At 40.3% G+C, this 21426-nt stretch overlaps 1 protein-coding gene across 5 annotated transcripts in view; it reads right to left on the bottom strand.

Moving 5' to 3' along the window:
* Positions 1-21426, bottom strand: part of Haspin (haspin) — a 157231-nt gene that overhangs the window by 103615 nt on the left and 32190 nt on the right. For 4 of the 5 annotated variants that reach the window (XM_070088742.1, XM_070088740.1, XM_070088743.1 and 1 more), the window contains exon 4: positions 2016-5016. In XM_070088742.1, coding sequence (XP_069944843.1) covers positions 2016-5016 — 3001 coding nt within the window. Of the gene's footprint in view, positions 1-2015; positions 5017-12193; positions 12297-21426 lie in introns of all 5 variants that reach the window. The other variant, XM_070088744.1, reaches the window with a different exon arrangement.

Here is a 21426-nt window from a genome sequence, read left to right as displayed (position 1 = left end):
TGAGTCGATGAGGTCACTCAAGGCTGAGGGACTGATTACCTCATTCTCCTCCTGTTCTTCAAGTTTATCCTTTGTATGGACTGATGAAGCCACTGTGTGGCGAAACGTTTCCTCAAAGATACCCAAGAGTTGCACATGTGTCTAATTTAACATGTCGATTCTTTGAACCATTCATCTACAATCCTGTCAGACACTGCAACTTCTTGGGATCTTAATACTTGGGAATTCTTCTCTTGCCTAACCCTTGGGCACGACCTACTTCCACATTGGACAAATGTGACACCACCTACGACTGCTGCACCTCTCCTGCCATAAGGTTTATGAGCTGCTTCTCCACTCCTATGCCGTATTCTATTGAAGATTGATGGACTGACCACATCGGCTCAAGGCTGAGGGACTGATTACCTCATTCTCCTCCTGTTCAAGTTTATCCTTTGTATGGACTGATGAAGCCACTGTGTGGCGAAACGTTTCCTCAATAAAGATACCCAAGAGTTGCACGTGTCTAATTTAACAACCTGACGAGCTGTTGGAGTTTGAGCAGGGTAATATTTAGTGAAAGGATTCAGGGAAACTGGTTATTTTTATATAGCCGGACTTGAGCCCTGGAAATGTGAAGTACAATGCCTGCACTTTAAAGGAGTGGTTTGAGATATTGGCAGTTTGGAGGGATATGTTGTGTATCTTTGTATATGCTTCTAAACTGTTGTATTCTGAGCACCTCTGCAAAAACAGTGATTATGTGAGAGTTGAAAGTGTTAAATGATGAAAGTATTTTCTTTTTGGGGATTTTCTTTCCTTTTGGGTCACCCTGCGTCGGTGGGAGACGGCCGACTTGTGTATAATTAAAAAAAAAAAAAAAAAAAAAAAAAAAAAAAAAAAAAAAAAGCAACCCGTCCTCCGTTCTTTCAGAATCACTGAACCTTAACTTTACAATATAAAAACACAGAAGTGTTGAATACATGACTGTACACAATTAAATTACTTAACCCTTTCACTGCCCAGGCCCCCAATCTGAAACTTGTCCAGTGTCCAAGAATTTTCAAAAAAATTTGTTTTTTTTTCTCTCATGAAATGGTAGAGAATCTTTTTCTGAAGGTAATAAAACAAAAAGTACAAAATTTCATTGAAAATTAGCGATATTACGCTTTCACGAATTTTGCTGTGTCAGCAATATTTACACAAGCGATTTTGCCCACTGAGTCCTATTTTAGGCCAATTACATTGTTCTAGTCATCCAAATTCTTAACCTATTTCGCTAGTATGTCATCCATGTTATCGAGCAAGCACAACCAATTGCCCAATCAACTATTTCAATTACCCAATGAAGTGATCAGAAATTGGTAATTTGGTCAATTTCACACTAACATTTCCTCTGTTCATTAGTTACATTTCCAGGTGTTACACACAAATTCCATTTTGATTTTCACACAAGAACTTTTATTCACACCAAAAAATAGAACATTTACTGTTATGCAATATTGTAATAGTTTTATAAATAATATCAGCGCATTCATGAACGCACATTAGAGCCACCAGTTGACTTGGACGCGTGAAGCGATCTGTTTATTCTTGAATATTGGCAAAAATCGAACATTTCTGCAACTTTGAGCTCAGTTTCACACTATTTTCAGTCCTAAAAGCAATCAAAATCACCTCTCTTTCTGTAATATATCTTCCATTCTATCAAATGAGACCAAGAAACCGAGAATACAACCATAAAAACCACATGAAAATACATCGTAAAACTGCCGTTTTAAACCAAACACAGTCAGTTTTTTTCCTCATCATGCACTGCGTGCTGCAGGATTACTTTTATATGCGCACCATTCTATGAAGGGACAAAAAGACCTCAAGCATTTTTCTATTCCACCCATGCTCTGTGTGCATATACAAGTATAATACAGTAGTGCACTGGTCAATTGTGATAACTCACTATTCTGAAAATATGCAGAAAGACAAACTGAATATTTCAGTTTAAATCTGATGCCCTCAGCAGAGAGATGAAGACTTACTTTTGGAATGGCTGTGCTTCTGAAGGGCCTTTTCCATCTTGTCCCCGACATCTTAAGCATTTCACCAAGAGCAGGCATGAATCCATGACCATTAAGTTCATGGGTAGAAGTCAAACTTGAAATAGAGTGCACTGATTTCATAGACTTGGAGCTTTTGTTACCAGCATTATTAAATTCTTGACCAGCTTCAACACCACGAGACATGCAGTTACATTCCCGAGACTCAATACTTGCTTCTTTAAATTCTGCTAGATTATTAGGACTTTCCAGTTTTATGACAGAAGCGCCATCAATCCTCCTTTCAGATGCTTCAACCGAGCCAAATTTTGGTTCCATGGTTCCAGCCTCAATGCTAAGTTCTCCCTGAGTTGAAGGTTCATCCCTAGAAGATGCCAAAATTTCACAATCACTCTCTTTACCTGAAGAACACTCTTCAGAAGAAATTGAAGGTTTACTAATTTCTCGACTACAGCTTGCCTTATAATAGATCAAATTATTTCTTTTCCTTTTTCTGCCTTTCTTGAAGACCGAAATAAAAGAATTCTTAGATGTACTACCAAATGATGCACGGCCGATTCTACAGCTACTGCATCCAACTTTTGTCATTTTTGCTAATAATTTGCTTGTATTCATTACATTCGATACCTTCTCTTTTCTTACATTTCTATGCCCAGTATTATATTCCCTCAAAGGCAGTCTCTCCAACTTAGTGTTCACTGAAAGAAACTGTGAGCACTGTTCATTTGTAGCAATAGTCAAAGGAATTGTATTTTCACATTTTAACAATCTACAAGACCTTCGCTTTCTTGTCAAAATAGGGGACTGTTCAGTGTCAGAAATGTTTATTGTATTGCATTTTAATCTTGACCTTGAGAGGTACGAAGAGTGCTCATTATCAGATTCCTGGTTTTGAGCTGCAGTATAAAAATTTTTGTGCTTCCTCTTTTGTATTCTCTCTGACTTTCTGCTTCTACAAAATGAGGAGCGCTGTTCAACAAGTGGCCGATTTTCTTTACCAAGCGCCACTCTTGATTTTCTTGTTAAAATTATTGACTGCTCAACTTCAGCTGATCTGCTAGATATATTACCTGTTTCAGAAGTGCTTGTCACAGCATGACCAGAACATGTTGAGGAGTGATCAAATTTCAACTGCTGTGCAACTCTTTCAGATTTATTTCTTTTCCTACTTGAGAGCATTAGGTTTATGCTAACAGTATCCTCCTCTCTCTCTGCTACTAGGATTACAGATTCTCCTCCTGCAGAGAGGTCTACTGGAGATTTTAATCTCCTTACTTGTGGTCTTTTAGTCATATTTCTTTTCCTCCTTTTCAAATTACCCAGCTTCAGAGATATATCTGTAAAATTGTCTTGGCTCCTTTCCATTGTTGTACTTGTTTTTGACACTTCTTTATCACGAGTCACTTGGATCTGGGATGATGTTAATTCGGTTTGTAAGCTACTTTTAAAGTTATATACAGGCACAAATGCTCCCTCTGGTCCATTCATTATTTCACTGCAACCATTAATGCCTTTTACTGATTCACAATTCTTTTCCATTTTAAAACTTGCATCGACATTTAAACCACATTTATTAGATGTTACACAGGTTTCATATCTACTTCCTAAAGAGGAACTGCCTCCAGTTACATTTGACAATGCTGCACTTTTTTCTTTATGAATCATTGGGCTCTCAAACACTGAAGAATCTATAGAAATGGCATAATTTTCCCAGGGTACAGGGGAAAGCACATTGTCATTTGAAGGAGAAGCATTAAAGCTAAAAACTGTTTTGTGCTTATTAGCATCTGCGGGAGTACTTGTGCAAATGCTCGATTTCCCAGAACGCTGAGAACCTGGAGAGTTCTCCGATTTTCTATTTGTTATTTTAGGGTCCAATGAAAATACACACCTGGTTTTTAAATTGTCACTTTGTTCTGAGGAACTGTGCAAACATGAATCAGTTACTCTACTTTGTACTGGAGATAATTTATTTACAGAATTAAAATTTTTTTCGACTGTTAAAGTGGGCTCTGGCCGATCCGAGATTCGGTACAATTTTATTATAGGTATCTTAAGTCTGTGATTGGTATTCAAGGTGACTTTATTTCTTAAATCATTATTTTCATCAAGGTCAAGTAAAACATTTGCTTTCATTGTATCCTTACATCTTGCATTAGATGGAAAACTTGATTTATCAATTACATCAATCTTTCTTGCAGTTCTCCTGACAGCTCTACCTCTTTTTCTGTCTCCTACTAAACTGGTTAACTCTTTTCTTTCATGAAGCATTTTACTACTAACTGGCTGACCTGCTGCATTCTCATTATGCACTGTAACACACGAGTCATCACCTGTTGATAAAACCTGAGAAGTCATGACCTTAGTTTTGGTAGAGATCACTGATAAGTGATTTTTCTGGGTAATATTACCTGCCACATTTTGATAATCAACAGGATTTGATTCATAATATGATGAAAAAAGCTGAAGAGATTTACTGCTCACTGATTCTGAGGTCTTCTCTGCATCATTTTTATGGGTAAAGTGCCCTACTTCTTTCTCATTATTAACAATGCCAGAAGTTTCATTATGTGATGAGAAAAGCTCAGGAGATGCAATTACCTTACATTCTGTATGGGGTACCAGTAATTCATCAGTGTGGGTAATATGACCAGCACTATCACAATGTTGTACATTATTATTTTCAACAATATTCACTGGTTTATTATCTGATGAGAATACCGGAGATAGTTTTGAATTTTTCTTTATGTAGGAGACCGGAGGTTTCACCTTAAAAAGCCGATGCGTTATATCACAGTGCTGTATATCTTTCTTTCTTCCTTCATAGTTTTCAACTTCAGGCACAGGCTGCAGACCTTTGCCCGTTGAAAAGCTTGAATCCTTAGCCGGGTTTGCAGATAGGGATTTAAACAGCACACCACTAAGTTCTAGAGAGCTTACAGATGATGATGGACAGTTGACAATCTGAGATATTTGTGTAACCCTGAAAAAATATAATTCAAAACTAAATGAAAGCTTATCAAAATCAATAAAACTAAATTATTTGAAATTAAGTCTCTCATTACAGAACTTCTAAAAAGTACTAATAAGCTACATAATGAAAATTGCCCTTATCTTTGATCAGAATATCTCAATCATAAATAGCTACTAACAAATGCTTAAAATGATTCTTCCTTAATTAATGCATTATATTTCTTTATCAGTTTAAAAAGTAGTATGTACAATATTATAAATGAATAAGAATTTAAAATTATAAACAAGAAAGTCTGTATGCAATACTATGAAGCATTTTTGTTAAAGGCTACAATTCAAGGAATATTCTACTGCGAGAAAATTTTAATGGTCTCGGGGAAAAGTTCAAGAAAAAGGAATGTCAAGTTAACTGATCCTGGAAAAAAAAAAAATCAGGGGTCATCATGGACAAAAAAGAATGTCGCTGGAAGATCACACAGATGAAGTCTTGAGCAACTCTCATGTCACATTTGTATACTTTAAAGTAACTTTCAGATACTGTTTATGGACAGGAAAATAATAAAAATAACTATTTGCATTGTACACTAGACTAAAATTAGAATATGTAGCAGTGATGGTGTCCCTACCTAAAAAAAGTAAACACTGAAAAATCCAAGGATGTGCTACCAAATGACTTTTAAAGAGAGAGAAAAAAAAGGATTACTAAATCCACAAATACTTAAAAATGTCCTTGCTAACTGATAGAAAGAAAAGAGAGAATACAGTAGGGCCAATCTTTACGGCGTTCCGCTAATACAGTGATTTCAATTTATGACCAAAACTCAATATACGGCTCCCCACCTTTTTGATACGGCGCACCCCACCTGGTTTCTTTATATTCTCTGTGAGCACATCTCTGATAATTATATTTATGTGTACCTGTACCTAAATATACAAGTACTTACACACTGTGCTGGCATGCAGGTACACATTAAAATCACTAAGCGTGTCCCTCTAGGCTTAATGTAATATTAGTACTACGTAATAATAATCACTCTTGGGCACATTAAATATCTTATTTTACATTAATATGGACAGTTTCATTAATCCATCTATGATATTTTTTCAAAATTATATAAAAAACATGTTACATAGCACATGAACATGATATACACACACAGTACAATAAATTTCACATTATTATTATTATGGGTGTGGTAGCCAGCGAAGGGAAAACATTGTTTTCTCTGGTTCAGCACCAGAGAAAAAGTATGAATCTGCGTTTGGCCCAGTCACTCCCTTCCACTATTGTTTGCAATTCGCCATTTCTCAGCATGAATTCTCATTACCTCTCCCTTCATTTATGATGGCATCTAAAGGTAGTTGTTAGAAACGATTAAACTCAGTGTACAAGGTATGTCGCTGGTAATAATATGACTCTCAGCCGCATTAAATATCGTATAGCTATGTACGTAGGTGTAGCCCAAGCAGCTACCCCTACAGGCTACCTACACCTGACTTCCCACAAATAAGTACTACTCACCTCTCGCCCTACATTAAGACTACAAATATTTTAACGTAAGTAATGAATGTACAGTGTATGAATTTTACTTTTAATTGTGTTTTTTAATGCCTAGTTCTATTACTGTTTTCCAGCAGTAACCTGGAACCTAACCTGCTGTATAAGTGGGGCCCTACTGTACTTAACTACGAACAAGGTCATGAAAAGGACAATTAAATAGAAAAGATTTCCTAGCACTACTGCATGCTTATATGAGAGGAAGGCTGGGCAGGTGATGAGAGTAATGAAAACTCCAAGCAATGAAAAGATTGGATATTGAAATGGAGGGAGCAAGTCTGGAGGAAGGACATGTACCGGTGTTCAGCTATTTGGGAGAGTACTTGTTGGCATATGGGTCTATAAATGACGAGGTGAATCACAGAAAAGATAAGGGGGTGGGGGGATAGGTGGGTGGTTGGTGGGTGGTGCATTGAGGTACTTTTGGAAACAACTTTATCCATGGAGGAAAAGAGGAAAATGTACCCAATTATAGTGGTATGAACATTGTTAAAAGGTACAAAGTATGGACTTTAAACATTACACAGAGGAGGCTCGAGGCAGTAGAGATGCGAGGTTTGAAGAAGACAGTGTAAACATTATGTGGAGGATTCGAAGCATGGAAATTAGATGTAGGGCTGCCAAAATTATAATTAAAAAATAAGGAGAGGATATTGAGGTAGTTTAGACATTCAGAGAGGATGAAGTACAACAGGATGGCAAAGAGAATATATAAATCTGGAGTGAAAAAAAGAGGGGTGAGGGAATAATAGTAGCTGTTATTGCTGTTATTTATGGAGCACTGAGTACATCACTCAGCACTCACAGGCTTAATAAAAAATATACACAATAATAAGGATAACATCAACAAACAATACAAGCAACAAACATTAACATTCACCATAAATAAATACTATCATACCAACTTAACCCGTTCACTGTCGAGACCCCTGCTCGCAAACTTGCTCTCAGTGTCGAAGAATTTAAAAAAAAAAAATCTTATGAAATGACAACCTTTTAACAATGGAAATGAAACCAAAAGTACGAAATTTGGTGGAAAACTCACGGAATTATGCTTTCATGAAGTTAGTAGTCTTGGCAACATTTACGCATCAGCTATTTCACCCACTTTGAACCCTATTTTGGGCCAATTCCATTGTCCCAGTCAACTATATTCATAGCTATATCGCTAGCACTCCTTTTGTTCTATCAATCAAGTACAAGAAACTGCCTACAGTGGACCCTTGGTTTTTGTGTTTAATCCGTTCCAGAGCAATTCGCGAAAACGGAAACCATTTTCCCCATAAGAAATAATGTAAATTTAATTAACCCTTTGAGGGTCGACAGGCCCTCTCCGAAACTCGTTCTCAGGGTCGGCCAAATTTAAAAAAAAAAAAAAAGTTCTCTTATGAAAAGATAATCTTTTCCCGATCATAAGGACACCAAAAGTTTGAAATTTGATGGAAAACTTACGGATTTATGCTCTCGCGAAGTTAGCGGTCTCGGCGATGTTTACGCATCGGCGATTTTGCCCACTTTGAGCCCCATTTTCGGCCAATTCCACTGTACTAGTCGACAAAAAACATGAATATTTCGCTAGAACTCCATTTTTTCTATCGAATGGATGCAACAAACCACCCATTTATGAAACTCAACTATCCAGTACAGTGGTCAGAATTTAGCAATTTTGCCAATTTCATACAAATTTCAAAAGATGCCAATTTCCAAATTGGGTCCAGAATAAACAAGAAAGACATTCCTGGCACTAAAATGACATTTCCTCTGGTCATTAGTCACGTCTCAAGGCCCCTCTTATATTCTTTTGCTTTCCACTTTGAATTTTTATTCTCACAAAAAATATAAGATTTACCGTTATGCAGACTACTGCATTAGTGTAAAAAATGGTATAAATATTATTGGCGCACTTGTGAAAGAATATTAGACTCACCAGTTGACGTGTATTGGACCATTGGCATGATTTGTTTACTTTTGAAATTTGGTAAAAATCGAACATTTCTGCTACTTTGAGCTCAATTTCAAGGTATCTTTCATTGTAAAACCAGTCAAAATCATCTCAATTTCTGTAATATGTCTTCCATTCTATAAAATGAGACCAAGAAAACTAGAATACAACAATAAATACCATACGAAAATACAGTGCAAAGTCGCTGTTTTATCCAAAAAAACGGTCAAAGTTTATTTTTTTCTCATTATTCACTTTGTGCTGCAGGATTTTTTTTAGACTGTGCACACTGACCACATAGACCCATTCTTTCATATGAAGGCCTACCAGCTTTCTCCCACTAGATTTGAGGGCGCTAGAATTTAGGCGTACTAGTACGTCAAAAACCCTGGGTCGTAAGCCGTACTAGTACGTCTGAAACCCTCAAAGGGTTAATCCGTTCCACTCAGAAGTACTATTAACAAAAAAAATTTATTTTTACCTTAAATTAACATACACAAAAGAATGAACATTCAACATGACACTTACCTTTATTGATGGCTGTTGTTGATGGATGAGAGACAGGGAGGAGGGGAGAGGGAAAAGGTTATTCTTTGGAAGGGGAATCCCCCTCCATAAGGACTCCAGGTACCACGTCTTTATCTGGGGTCACTTCCCTCCTTTGTTTTTTAATGCCCCTAGGACGAGCTTGAGAGTCTCTGGACCCCTGTCACGCAAAATATCTGTCCAGAGTGCTCTGTTTCTGGCATCTCTAAGATGTGCCTAAAATGGGACATGACAGTCATTGTAAAAGTTGCCAGCACGGATTACAAAAGCTTTCTCAGGGCGATATTCCTCCACAAATAAATGTACTTTAGTCCACATTGCACAAATCTCCTTAATCTTTGAAGGCAGCACCTTCTTCCATTTCTCTTCCTCCTCCTCTGAAGCAAGTACCTCAACTGTGGTCTGTTGCTGTTGCAGATGAAGCTCTTGCAGCTGATCAGTGGTTAGCTCTTCACTTTGGTCCTCCACCAACTCTTCCACATTGTTACCACTCACATACAATCCCATGGAATTCCCCAATGCCACAATTGATTGCACAACAGGTGTAGGGTCGACAGGGTCAGCCTCAAACCCTTCAAAATCCTCCTCTTGGACAATCTGGCCACAATTTTCCCCAAAAAGAGTTCATCGTCCTGGAAGTCACTCCCTACCAAGCCTTATCTATAAAGCCTATGCAGTGGAAGATATTGAAGTGATTCTTCCAAAACTCTCTTAGGGTCAATTCAGAGTCTGAGGTCATGTCAAAGCACCTTTGAAACACTGCTTTGGTGTACAGTTTTTTGAAGTTTGCAATGATCTGCTGGTCCATGGGCTGGAGGAGAGGAGTGGTGTTAAGAGGTAAATGCTTCACTGTTACAAAACTGAATTCCTTAGACAACTGGTCTTCTAAGTCTGGAGGATGAGCAGGAGCATTGTCCATTAACAGGAGGCACTGGAGTGGCAATTTATTAATCAGGAGCTATTTCTTCACACTCGGGCCAAACACTTCATTGAACCATTCCAGGAAAATTTCCCTAGAGACTCGTGCCCTACTGTTAGCCTTCCACATCACACAATTTACTCTTGGCAACGCTGTTTTCCTTGAACACTCTGGAATTTTCAGTGATACACCAGTGAATGCTTCACTTGGAAATCCCCACCAGCATTACCACACAAGTGAGTTGGCCTGTCTTTCATAGGCTTGTGTCCTGGGAGTGCCTTTTCCTCCTGTGTGATGTAGGTCCTCTTTGGCATTTTCTTCCAAAACAGGCCTGTTTCATCACAAGTGAACACTTGTTGGGGTTGGAATTTTTCAGCCTTTACATAACCTTTGAACTCCCGTACAGATTTTTCAGCTGCTCGTTTGTCTGAACTGGCACCCTCACCATGCCTTACAACACTGTGTATGCCACTTTGCTTCTTGAATTTTTCGAACCAGCCTTTGCTGGCCTTAAATACACCAATATCAGCACTCGTTTCAGGCAGTTTCTTTATGAGATCACCATGCAACTGCCTTGCTTTTTCACATATTATCGACTGCACAACACTATCTCCTGCTAACTCTTTCTCTCTGATCCACACCAACAACAATTTCTCCACTTCTTCAATTGTCTGGGATTGCTGTTTGGTTATCACATTCACCCCTTTCACCACATCAGCTTCCATGATTTCTTTTCTCTTTGCCACAATGGAGCCGATTGTTGATGGCACCTTACCGTACATCCTGCCAAGTTCAGCAATGCGTATGCCACTATCAAATGTCTGTACAATTTTTTTTTCATTTCTACGGTGTTCCTCACATTTTTAACCAAAGGACTGACACTAGGAGCTTTCTTTGGGGCCATGGTGGCTTATTTAGCAGTCACACGCAATAAACAAGTGCTAAAAACAATGGATTATTATGAACACGCTAGATAACAGGGATATCTTGCTACTCCTACTTACACTTTGGTCACACTTCACAGACACGCACATGCATATATATATATATACATACATCTAGGTTTTTCTCCTTTTTCTAAATAGCTCTTGTTCTTTTTTATTTCTTCTATTGTCCATGGGGAAGTGGAAAAGAATCTTTCCTCCGTAAGCCATGCGTGTCGTATGAGGCGACTAAAATGCCGGGAGCAATGGGCTAGTAACCCCTTCTCCTGTATACATTTACTAAAAAAGAGAAGAAGAAAAACTTTATAAAACTGGGATGCTTAAATGTGCGTGGATGTAGTGCGGATGACAAGAAACAGATTGAATATCAGATTGGAAGGAGAGAGTATGGAGGAGGTGAACGTATTCAGATATTTGGGAGTGGACGTGTCAGCGGATGGGTCTATGAAAGATGAGGTGAATCATAGAATTGATGAGGGAAAAAGAGTGAGTGGTGCACTTAGGAGTCTGTGGAAACAAAGAACTTTGTCCTTGGAGGCAAAGAGGGGAATGTATGAGAGTTTAGTTTTACCAACGCTCTTATATGGGTGTGAAGCGTGGGTGATGAATGTTGCAGCGAGGAGAAGGCTGGAGGCAGTGGAGATGTCATGTCTGAGGGCAATGTGTGGTGTGAATATAATGCAGAGAATTCGTAGTTTGGAAGTTAGGAGGAGGTGCGGGATTACCAAAACTGTTGTCCAGAGGGCTGAGGAAGGGTTGTTGAGGTGGTTCGGACATGTAGAGAGAATGGAGCGAAACAGAATGATTTCAAGAGTGTATCAGTCTGTAGTGGAAGGAAGGCGGGGTAGGGGTCGGCCTAGGAAGGGTTGGAGGGAGGGGGTAAAGGAGGTTTTGTGTGCGAGGGGCTTGGACTTCCAGCAGGCATGCGTGAGCGTGTTTGATAGGAGTGAATGGAGACAAATGGTTTTTAATACTTGACGTGCTGTTGGAGTGTGAGCAAAGTAACATTTATGAAGGGATTCAGGGAAACCGGCAGGCCGGACTTGAGTCCTGGAGATGGGAAGTACAGTGCCTGCACTCTGAAGGAGGGGTGTTAATGTTGCAGTTTAAAAACTGTAGTGTAAAGCACCCTTCTGGCAAGACAGTGATGGAGTGAATGATGGTGAAAGTTTTTCTTTTTCGGGGCACCCTGCCTTGGTGGGAATCGGCCAGTGTGATAATAATAATAATAAATATTATGAAATGTTTCATATGACCTGGTAGGATATGTTCACTCACCAAGAAACAACGCTACACTGCCTGAGAATGCATGAGGGAGGTGGCTTTGTCTGCACGCTGGGCACTGGGCAGGTTCCGTAAGATTGACGAAAACGGAAGAAATCTACGAAAACAAAGGAAATCGATGAAAACAGAAGAAATCTATGAAAACGCAACCAAAATACGTGTATCAACAAAAACAGAAATCGGCAATATCGGAGATCAACGAAAAGGGAGGGTCCACTGTATTTACCTATTTCAACTACTCAAAGTGATCAGAAACTGGTAATTTGGCAAATTTCATACAAAATTCAAGAAAGGCCAATTTCAAAATAGGGTCCAGAATAAACAATATAAACATTCCTAGCAGTAAAATAATATTTTCTCTATTCATTAGTCATCTCCAGGCTTCTCTTATATTACGCATGCTTTCCATTTTGAATTATTATTAGCACAAAAGATAGAAGATTTACTGTTATGAAGACTACTGAACTATTGTAAAAATAGTACAGTGGATCCCCGGTTATCGGCCGGTTTGGTTATCGGCCAACTCGGTTATCAGCGAGGTTTTTGGCGCTCAATCGGCCATTCGCTCGGTTATCGGCCGTTTTGGACGCGTTCATCCGCCGGCTGGGGCAACTTGCGCTTCAGTTTGGCTTTGTCTCTCGGTGGCTGAGGAAGCTTCTGCTCATACATCCAAACATTTTGCTTGTTTACCATTGTTTTTAGTGGTTTTTCTTGCAGTGCAACTGTGAAATAAGTAACCATGGCTCCATGATAAGGCTTGGAAGGGAGTGACTTCCAGGACTTTGAACTCTGCTTGGAGAAAACTGTGGCCAGATTGTATCCAAGAGGGATTTTGAAAGATTTGAGACTCACCGTGACCCTGACCCTGCCGACCCTGTGGACTCTATTGTGTCTTTGGGGAAGTCCTTGGGGTTGGAGGTGAGTGGTGAGGATGTGGAAGAGTTGGTGGAGGCCCACAGGGAAGAGCTTACCACTGAAGAGCTGAAAGAGCTTCAACTTGAACAGCAACAGACTGCAGCTGAGGAACTTGCTTCAGAAGAGGAGGAAGAGGGAGTGAAGGAGGTGCCTTATTCAGAAATTGAAGAGGTCTGTGCAATGTGGACCAGGGTGCAAGCTTTTGTAGAGAAACACCACCCTGACATAGCAGAAACAAGCCATATCTGCAACATGTTTAGTGACAAAGCCCGGTCCCACGTCAGGGAAATCTTAGATGCCAGAAACAGAGCACTCTGTACAGTTATTTTGTGAGACAGGGGTCCAGTGACTCAAGCTGGTTCTAGTGGCATTAACCCTTTGAGGGTCGACAGGCCCTCTCCGAAACTCATTCTCAGGGTCGGCCAAATTTCAAAAAAAAAAAAATTATTTTTTCTTATGAAAAAATAGTTTTTCTAAACGTTATAGGCTAAACAAAAAAATTTTACCATCAATACTTACCGAGATATGGAGGAGTGAAGTTTGCCAAAATTGAACAACATCTGGTAACATCGCCGACTGCCGTCACCCGGTATTTTTCTATTTACTTTTTTTATGTACTATTTTCAATTATTTTTCAATTTTTCTTTTTCTGAGTAACTTTTATGGCCTCTGAGGCCAACATGATCAGTATTTTGTACATTATTTCTTTTTCAATACTACACAATAAGGGCGTAAACACTGTTGTCATTATTTTGTTTATAGAAAATATTTACACAAACAAACGATATGAAATGTTGTTTATTACTATTTTTCTATATTTTATATACACATATACAGTCACAGGGAATGTTTCTAGAAGTTCTGCAGCCTGTGGAACTCTTTGAAACATGGTGTCATGCACAGTGGTGTTTTACATTCCTCACACATGAAACAAGTGTCTCTGCGTTGTTGTGGGCGTTTTTTTGTATCTGAACAGACGTAACACCTCTTCTGAGCCTTTTTCTTGAAAGCAGTAGCAGGCACTTTTACCAGGAAGTGATCACCATGCTTCAGATGAGCAGGTAGCTGCTGATAATTTGGTGGGCGGTCAATTGCAGGTGCTGTTCCTTGGTACTTGAATACTATTTGTCTGATGATAGACAAACAGAATTCGCCGTACTGTGGTTTGTTTCTGGTCCTCATCTTATACATATTATAAGCATTGAGCATGGAAATGTCCAGAAGATGGAAAAAGAGTTTTATGTACCACTTATAACTCTTGCGAACACAATCAGCAAACCCAATCTGCATGTCACATTTGTCCACTGAATGCATGTTGAAGGTGTAATCAATCACAGCTGCAGGTTTTAGAATGGGTTCATTGCTCTCTCTATGCTGCCTGTCACTGTCTGCCATTTCATTAGGGTGAACTGATGACAACAGTGTGACATCTCGTTTGTCATGCCACCGAAATGCCATGATGTCATTGGCAGCAAACGCCTGCACCTCACCTCTACGAGTGCCAGCGTCAAACCTGGGCATATGTTTCCGATTTGCACGCACTGTGCCACACACATCTGTCATGTTCACTCGCAAAAAATCACTGAGTGAGGGGCTTGTGTACCAGTTATCTGCATATAATATATGCCCCTTACCAAGGTATGGTTCTATCATTGTTCTAACCACATCACCCGAGATGCCCAATAACTTCCTGGTATTTTGCAATGAATAACTTCCAGTGTACACAATAATATCCAATACCAGACCATTGTAACAATCACAAAGCACAAAACTTTATACCAAAGTGTTTCCTCTTGCTTGGTATGTACTGCTTGAAAGAAAGTCTTCCTTTGAACAGAATCAAAGACTCATCAATTACAAGCTTCCTGAAAGGGTAAAAATGCGTACTGAATTTCTCTTTCAGATACACAAACACATTCATAATCTTATATAACCTGTTGTTTCTGTCATGCCTGGTTTTGACAGAAGTGAAGCATACGTAACATTAGCACAAATCGATTCACTGGCATTATATCACTGAAACCTGGGGTTGTAATCAGGCGGTCTGTTGACCAGTATGATTTCACTTTGTGCTTATACACATGTGGCATAAGCATTATTGTGGCAAAGAAAAGATACATCTCAGCCACAGTTGCCTCCTTCCACTGGTGTAGACGTGATTTTGGTGAAAGTAATGTGTTTGCCATGGTGTACTCGTAGTATGTGTTGCTTTCCATGACAATACTTTCCATCAGTGGTTCGTCAAAGAATAACTCGAAACATTCCAGTTCAGTGGCATTGTTCCCAAGTGTACAAGATGGCCGTATTCCACTTCGGCTGTCATCAAACTGGTGGGCATTTGGAACAAAATTGACAGCTTCCTGCCAATCCCAGGTGCGGTCTGCTGGTGGGTACTGGACAAAGACAGGTGGTTGTGGTTGTGGAGGTTGTGGTTGTGGAGGCTGGTGTGGTGGGTGGGTGGGTGGAGGCTGGTGTGGTGGGTGGGTGGGTGGGGGATGGTGGCCTTCGTTGTACATCAGCTGAGGCAGCGGCGTGGGTGGCAGCATGGCCCACTGCTGGTGCCTTACCGCCGGCACCACTACAACCACGCACATTTTCCATCCCAATTGCAACAGTATCATCGTCATTTTCACTCTCTGTTCCTGTTGTACAGCCACGGGATGTACTCCGAGATGCACTCCTTCCCCTTGGAATAGCATATGGCACACTACCAGAGCGCATATATCGTCGTATATACCGACGCTTCACTGGGGAATATTGCACTTCACTATCACTACTGGAACTAGTTTGAAGAGCTTGTAGTTCATATTCACTATCACTATCATCACCCATGCTCTCATCTGAGTCTGGGATTTGGGAAAATAGAAGTTTCCTCTTGGATTCTGGTACAACTGAACATAAACAAGACGGCCCAGCACCAGAGGTGGAAGGCTGAGGGTCGTCTGGGTTTTCCTCACTATTACCGATATTATGGTCATTAGTTTCGGTCAAAACCTCACCAAAACCTTGAAACTCATCTTCACTGGCACTTGCATCTGTATTAGAACTGTCACTGGGGAACAAAAGTGTCCCAATTCGCCGAGGAGTGAGGAGCTTCTTACCGTGAGGCATGGTGGATATTGTTTACTAAGATGGCGTTCCCACAATGCACCACTGGGTCCCAGATTTTTTTCTACCGCGCACACCGACCACACAGACCCATTCTCTCACATGTAGGCCTACCAGCCTTTTTCCCGCGAGATTTGACAGCGCTAGAATTTGTGCGTACTAGTACGTCAAAAACCCCTGCGCGTAAGACGTACTAGTACAGTGGACCCCCGCATACCGTACGCATCGCATACCGTACAATCCGCATACCGGACGCTTTGATCGCAAAAATTTGGCCTCGCATACCACCCAAAAACCCGCTCACCGTCCTTCGTCCGAGACGCATCCAATGTGCGGCCTGAGCCAGCCTCATATGTTCCGCCGGTGGCATTGTTTACCAGCCAGCCTCCGCGGTAACATCCAAGCATACAATCGGAATATTTTGTATTATTACAGTGTTTTCGGTGCTTTATCTGGAAAATAAGTGACCATGGACCCCAAGAAAGCTTCTAGTGCCAACCCTACAGCAATAAGGGTGAGAATTCCAATAGAAATGAAGAAAGAGATCATTGTTAAGTATGAAAGTGGAGTGCGTGTCTGAGCTGGTCAGGTTGTACAAGAAACCCAAATCAACCATCTCTACTATTGTGGGCAACAGAAAGGCAATCAAGGAAGCTGTTCTTGCCAAAGGTTCAACTGTGTTTTCGAAACAGAGATCACAAGTGATGGAAGATGTTGAGAGACTCTTATTGGTGTGGATAAATGAAAAACAGCTAGCAGGAGATAGCGTCTCTCAAGCGATCATAAGCGAAAAGGCTAGGAAGTTGCATGAGGATTTAATTAAAAAAATGCCTGCAACAGTGATGATGTGAGTGAATTTAAGGCCAGCAAAGGTTGGTTTGAGAGATTTAAGAAGCGTAGTGGCATACATAGTGTGATAAGGCATGGTGAGGCTGCCAGTTCGGACCACAAAGCAGCTGAAAAATATGTGCAGGAATTCAAGGAGTACATAGAAAGTGAAGGACTGAAACCTGAACAAGTGTTTAATTGTGATGAAACAGGCCTGTTTTGGAAGAAAATGCCAAGCAGGACCTACATTACTCAGCAGGAAAAGGCACTCCCAGGACATAAGCCTATGAAAGACAGGCTTACTTTGTTAATGTGTTCCAATGCTACTGGTGATTGCAAAGAGAAGCCTTTATTAGTGTATCACTCTGAAACTACCAGACCGTTCAGGCAAAAGAATGTCCTCAAGGAGAATTTGTGTGTGCTGTGGAGGGCAAACAGTAAGGCATGGGTCACTAGGGACTTTTTCTATGACTGGTTACACCATGCATTTGCCCCCAATGTGAAAGATTACCTAACTGAAAAGAAATTAGAACTTAAGTGCCTCCTGGTGTTAGACAATGCCCCTGGTCATCCTACAGACGTGGCAGAGCGACTTTATGGGGACATGAAATTCATTAAGGTGAAGTTTTTGCCTCCTAATACCACTCCTCTCCTGCAGCCCATGGACCAGCAGGTTATTGCAAACTTCAAAAAACTGTACACAAAAGCTCTGTTTGAAAGGTGCTTTGTAGAGACCTCAGAAACTCAACTGACTCTAAGAGAGTTTTGGAGAGATCACTTTAATATCCTCAATTGTGTAAACCTTATAGGTAAGGCTTGGGAGGGAGTGACTAAGAAGACCTTGAACTCTGCTTGGAAGAAACTGTGGCCAGAATGTGTAGACAAAAGGTATTTTGAAGGGTTTGAGGCTAACCCTGAGAGGATTATGCCAGTTGAGGAATCCATTGTGGCATTGGGAAAGTCCTTAGGGTTGGAGGTTAGTGGGGATGATGTGGAAGAGTTGGTGGAGGAGGACAATGAAGAACTAACCACTGATGAGCTGATAGATCAACTTCAACAGCAAGAGGCCAGACCTGAGGAAACTGGTTCAGAGGAGGGGAGAGAGAAATTGAAGAAGTTGCCTACTACAAAGATTAAGGAAATGTGTGCAAAGTGGCTTGAAGTGCCAACCTTTTTTGATGAAAATCACCCTCACACAGCTATTACAAGCCGTGTTGGCAACCTGTACACTGACAATGATGTGAAACACTTTAGGGAAGTCATAAAGGAACGAGAGGTACAGGCCACTATGGACAGATATGTGCGAAAGAAGTCCAGTGACTCTGAAGCTGGTCCTAGTGGCATTAAAAGAAGAAGGGAAGTAACCCCAGAAAAGGACTCGACACCTCAAGTCTTAATGGAAGGGGATTCCCCTTCTAAACACTAACACACTCTCTCCCCTCCTCCCATCCCATCAATCATCACCAGATCTTCAATAAAAGTAAGTGTCATGTAATTGTGCATGCCTTTTTCAGTTTGTGTGTATTAAAATTAACATTTCATGTGGTAAAAAAATTTTTTTTTCATACTTTGGGTGTCTTGCACGGATTAATTTGATTTCCATTATTTCTCATGGGGAAAATTCATTCGCATACCGAACATTTCGCATAACAACCAGCCCTCTTGCACGGATTAAGGTCGCTATGCGGGGGTCCACTGTACGTCCGAAACCCTCAAAGGGTTAAAAGACAGAAGGGAAGTAACCCCCAGAGAAGGCATTGCTACCTAAAGTCTTCATGGAGGGGGATTCCCCTTCCAAACACTAACTCCTTCCTCTTTCCTCCTCCCTATCTTCCAGAAGCCAGCATTAGCCTTCAATAAAGGTATGTAATACTTACATAATTGTAAAAAAAAATTTTTTTTTTTGGATATTTTTGCTTGGAATGAATTAATTTTATATCCATTAACTATGGGAAATATTAACCTTTTCAGGGACTGTGCCGGAGATCTACGGCTTTACATTCAGGGTCCAAACCGTAGATCTACTCCATGAGCTCAGCTCACTCTGATAAGCTCCGAGTGGTAAATTTTGGCCTACATATGAGAGAATACATCTATGTGGTATGTGTGTGCACCACTTTAAACAAATCCTGCAGCACAGTGTATAATAAGAGAAAAAAACTGATTTTCGATTAAAACAGCGACTTTGTAGTGTTTTTTCGTATGTTTTTTATAGCTGTACTTGCGATTTCTTGGTCTTATTTGATAGAATGGAAGACATATTACAGAAAGAGATGATTTTGATTGGTTTTAGCACTGGAAATGGCTTGAAACTGAGCTCAAAGTAGAGGAACTGTTAAATTTTTGCCGATGTTCAAGAGTAAACAACCTCACACGTCTAATACACGCCAGCTGGTGGGTCTAATATATATTCACAACTGTGGTGATGATATTTATACAATTATTACAGTATTGCATAACAGTAAACCTTCTATTTTTTGGTTTGAATAAAAATTCATTGTGAATAAAAAATCAAAATGGAATTCATTTGTAAAGCCTCAAAATGTAACTAATGAACAGAGGAAATGTTAGTTTAATGCCACGAATACCTACATTGTTTATTCTGGACCCTATTTTGAAATTGGAATATTTTGAACTTTGTGTTAAATTGGCCAAATTACCAATCAGTTATTTTGTAGTTGAAACAGTTGACTTGGTGATTTCTTGTGCTCAATCAATAGAAGTAATACTAGTGAAATAGCTAAGAATTTGGTCGACTGGAATAATGTAATTGGCCTAAAATGGGAGTCAAAATCGGCAAAATCGCCGATTCGTAAATATCGCCGACACATCAAAATTCGCGAGAGCATAATTTCATCAATTTTCCATCAAATTTCGTACTTTTTGTTTTATTTTTTTTTTTTTTTATTATCACACCGGCCGATTCCCACCAAGGCAGGGTGGCCCGAAAAAGAAAAACTTTCACCATCATTCACTCCATCACTGTCTTGCCAGAAGGGTGCTTTACACTACAGTTTTTAAACTGCAACATTAACACCCCTCCTTCAGAGTGCAGGCACTGTACTTCCCATCTCCAGGACTCAAGTCCGGCCTGCCGGTTTCCCTGAATCCCTTCATAAATGTTACTTTGCTCACACTCCAACAGCACGTCAAGTATTAAAAACCATTTGTCTCCATTCACTCCTATCAAACACGCTCACGCATGCCTGCTGGAAGTCCAAGCCCCTCGCACACAAAACCTCCTTTACCCCCTCCCTCCAACCCTTCCTAGGCCGACCCCTACCCCGCCTTCCTTCCACTACAGACTGATACACTCTTGAAGTCATTCTGTTTCGCTCCATTCTCTCTACATGTCCGAACCACCTCAACAACCCTTCCTCAGCCCTCTGGACAACAGTTTTGGTAATCCCGCACCTCCTCCTAACTTCCAAACTACGAATTCTCTGCATTATATTCACACCACACATTGCCCTCAGACATGACATCTCCACTGCCTCCAGCCTTCTCCTCGCTGCAACATTCATCACCCACGCTTCACACCCATATAAGAGCGTTGGTAAAACTATACTCTCATACATTCCCCTCTTTGCCTCCAAGGACAAAGTTCTTTGTCTCCACAGACTCCTAAGTGCACCACTCACTCTTTTTCCCTCATCAATTCTATGATTCACCTCATCTTTCATAGACCCATCCGCTGACACGTCCACTCCCAAATATCTGAATACGTTCACCTCCTCCATACTCTCTCCCTCCAATCTGATATTCAATCTTTCATCACCTAATCTTTTTGTTATCCTCATAACCTTACTCTTTCCTGTATTCACCTTTAATTTCCTTCTTTTGCACACCCTACCAAATTCATCCACCAATCTCTGCAACTTCTCTTCAGAATCTCCCAAGAGCACAGTGTCATCAGCAAAGAGCAGCTGTGACAACTCCCACTTTGTGTGTGATTCTTTATCTTTTAACTCCACGCCTCTTGCCAAGACCCTCGCATTTACTTCTCTTACAACCCCATCTATAAATATATTAAACAACCACGGTGACATCACACATCCTTGTCTAAGGCCTACTTTTACTGGGAAAAAATTTCCCTCTTTCCTACATACTCTAACTTGAGCCTCACTATCCTCGTAAAAACTCTTCACTGCTTTCAGTAACCTACCTCCTACACCATACACTTGCAACATCTGCCACATTGCCCCCCTATCCACCCTGTCATACGCCTTTTCCAAATCCATAAATGCCACAAACACCTCTTTAGCCTTATCTAAATACTGTTCACTTATATGTTTCACTGTAAACACCTGGTCCACACACCCCCTACCTTTCCTAAAGCCTCCTTGTTCATCTGCTATCCTATTCTCCGTCTTACT

This window comes from Cherax quadricarinatus, chromosome 26, assembly GCF_038502225.1.
Source record: "Cherax quadricarinatus isolate ZL_2023a chromosome 26, ASM3850222v1, whole genome shotgun sequence".
NCBI classification, from domain to species: domain Eukaryota; kingdom Metazoa; phylum Arthropoda; class Malacostraca; order Decapoda; family Parastacidae; genus Cherax; species Cherax quadricarinatus.
The sequence above is the reverse complement of the archived record's forward strand: the minus strand, read 5'-3'. Positions and strand labels throughout refer to the sequence as shown.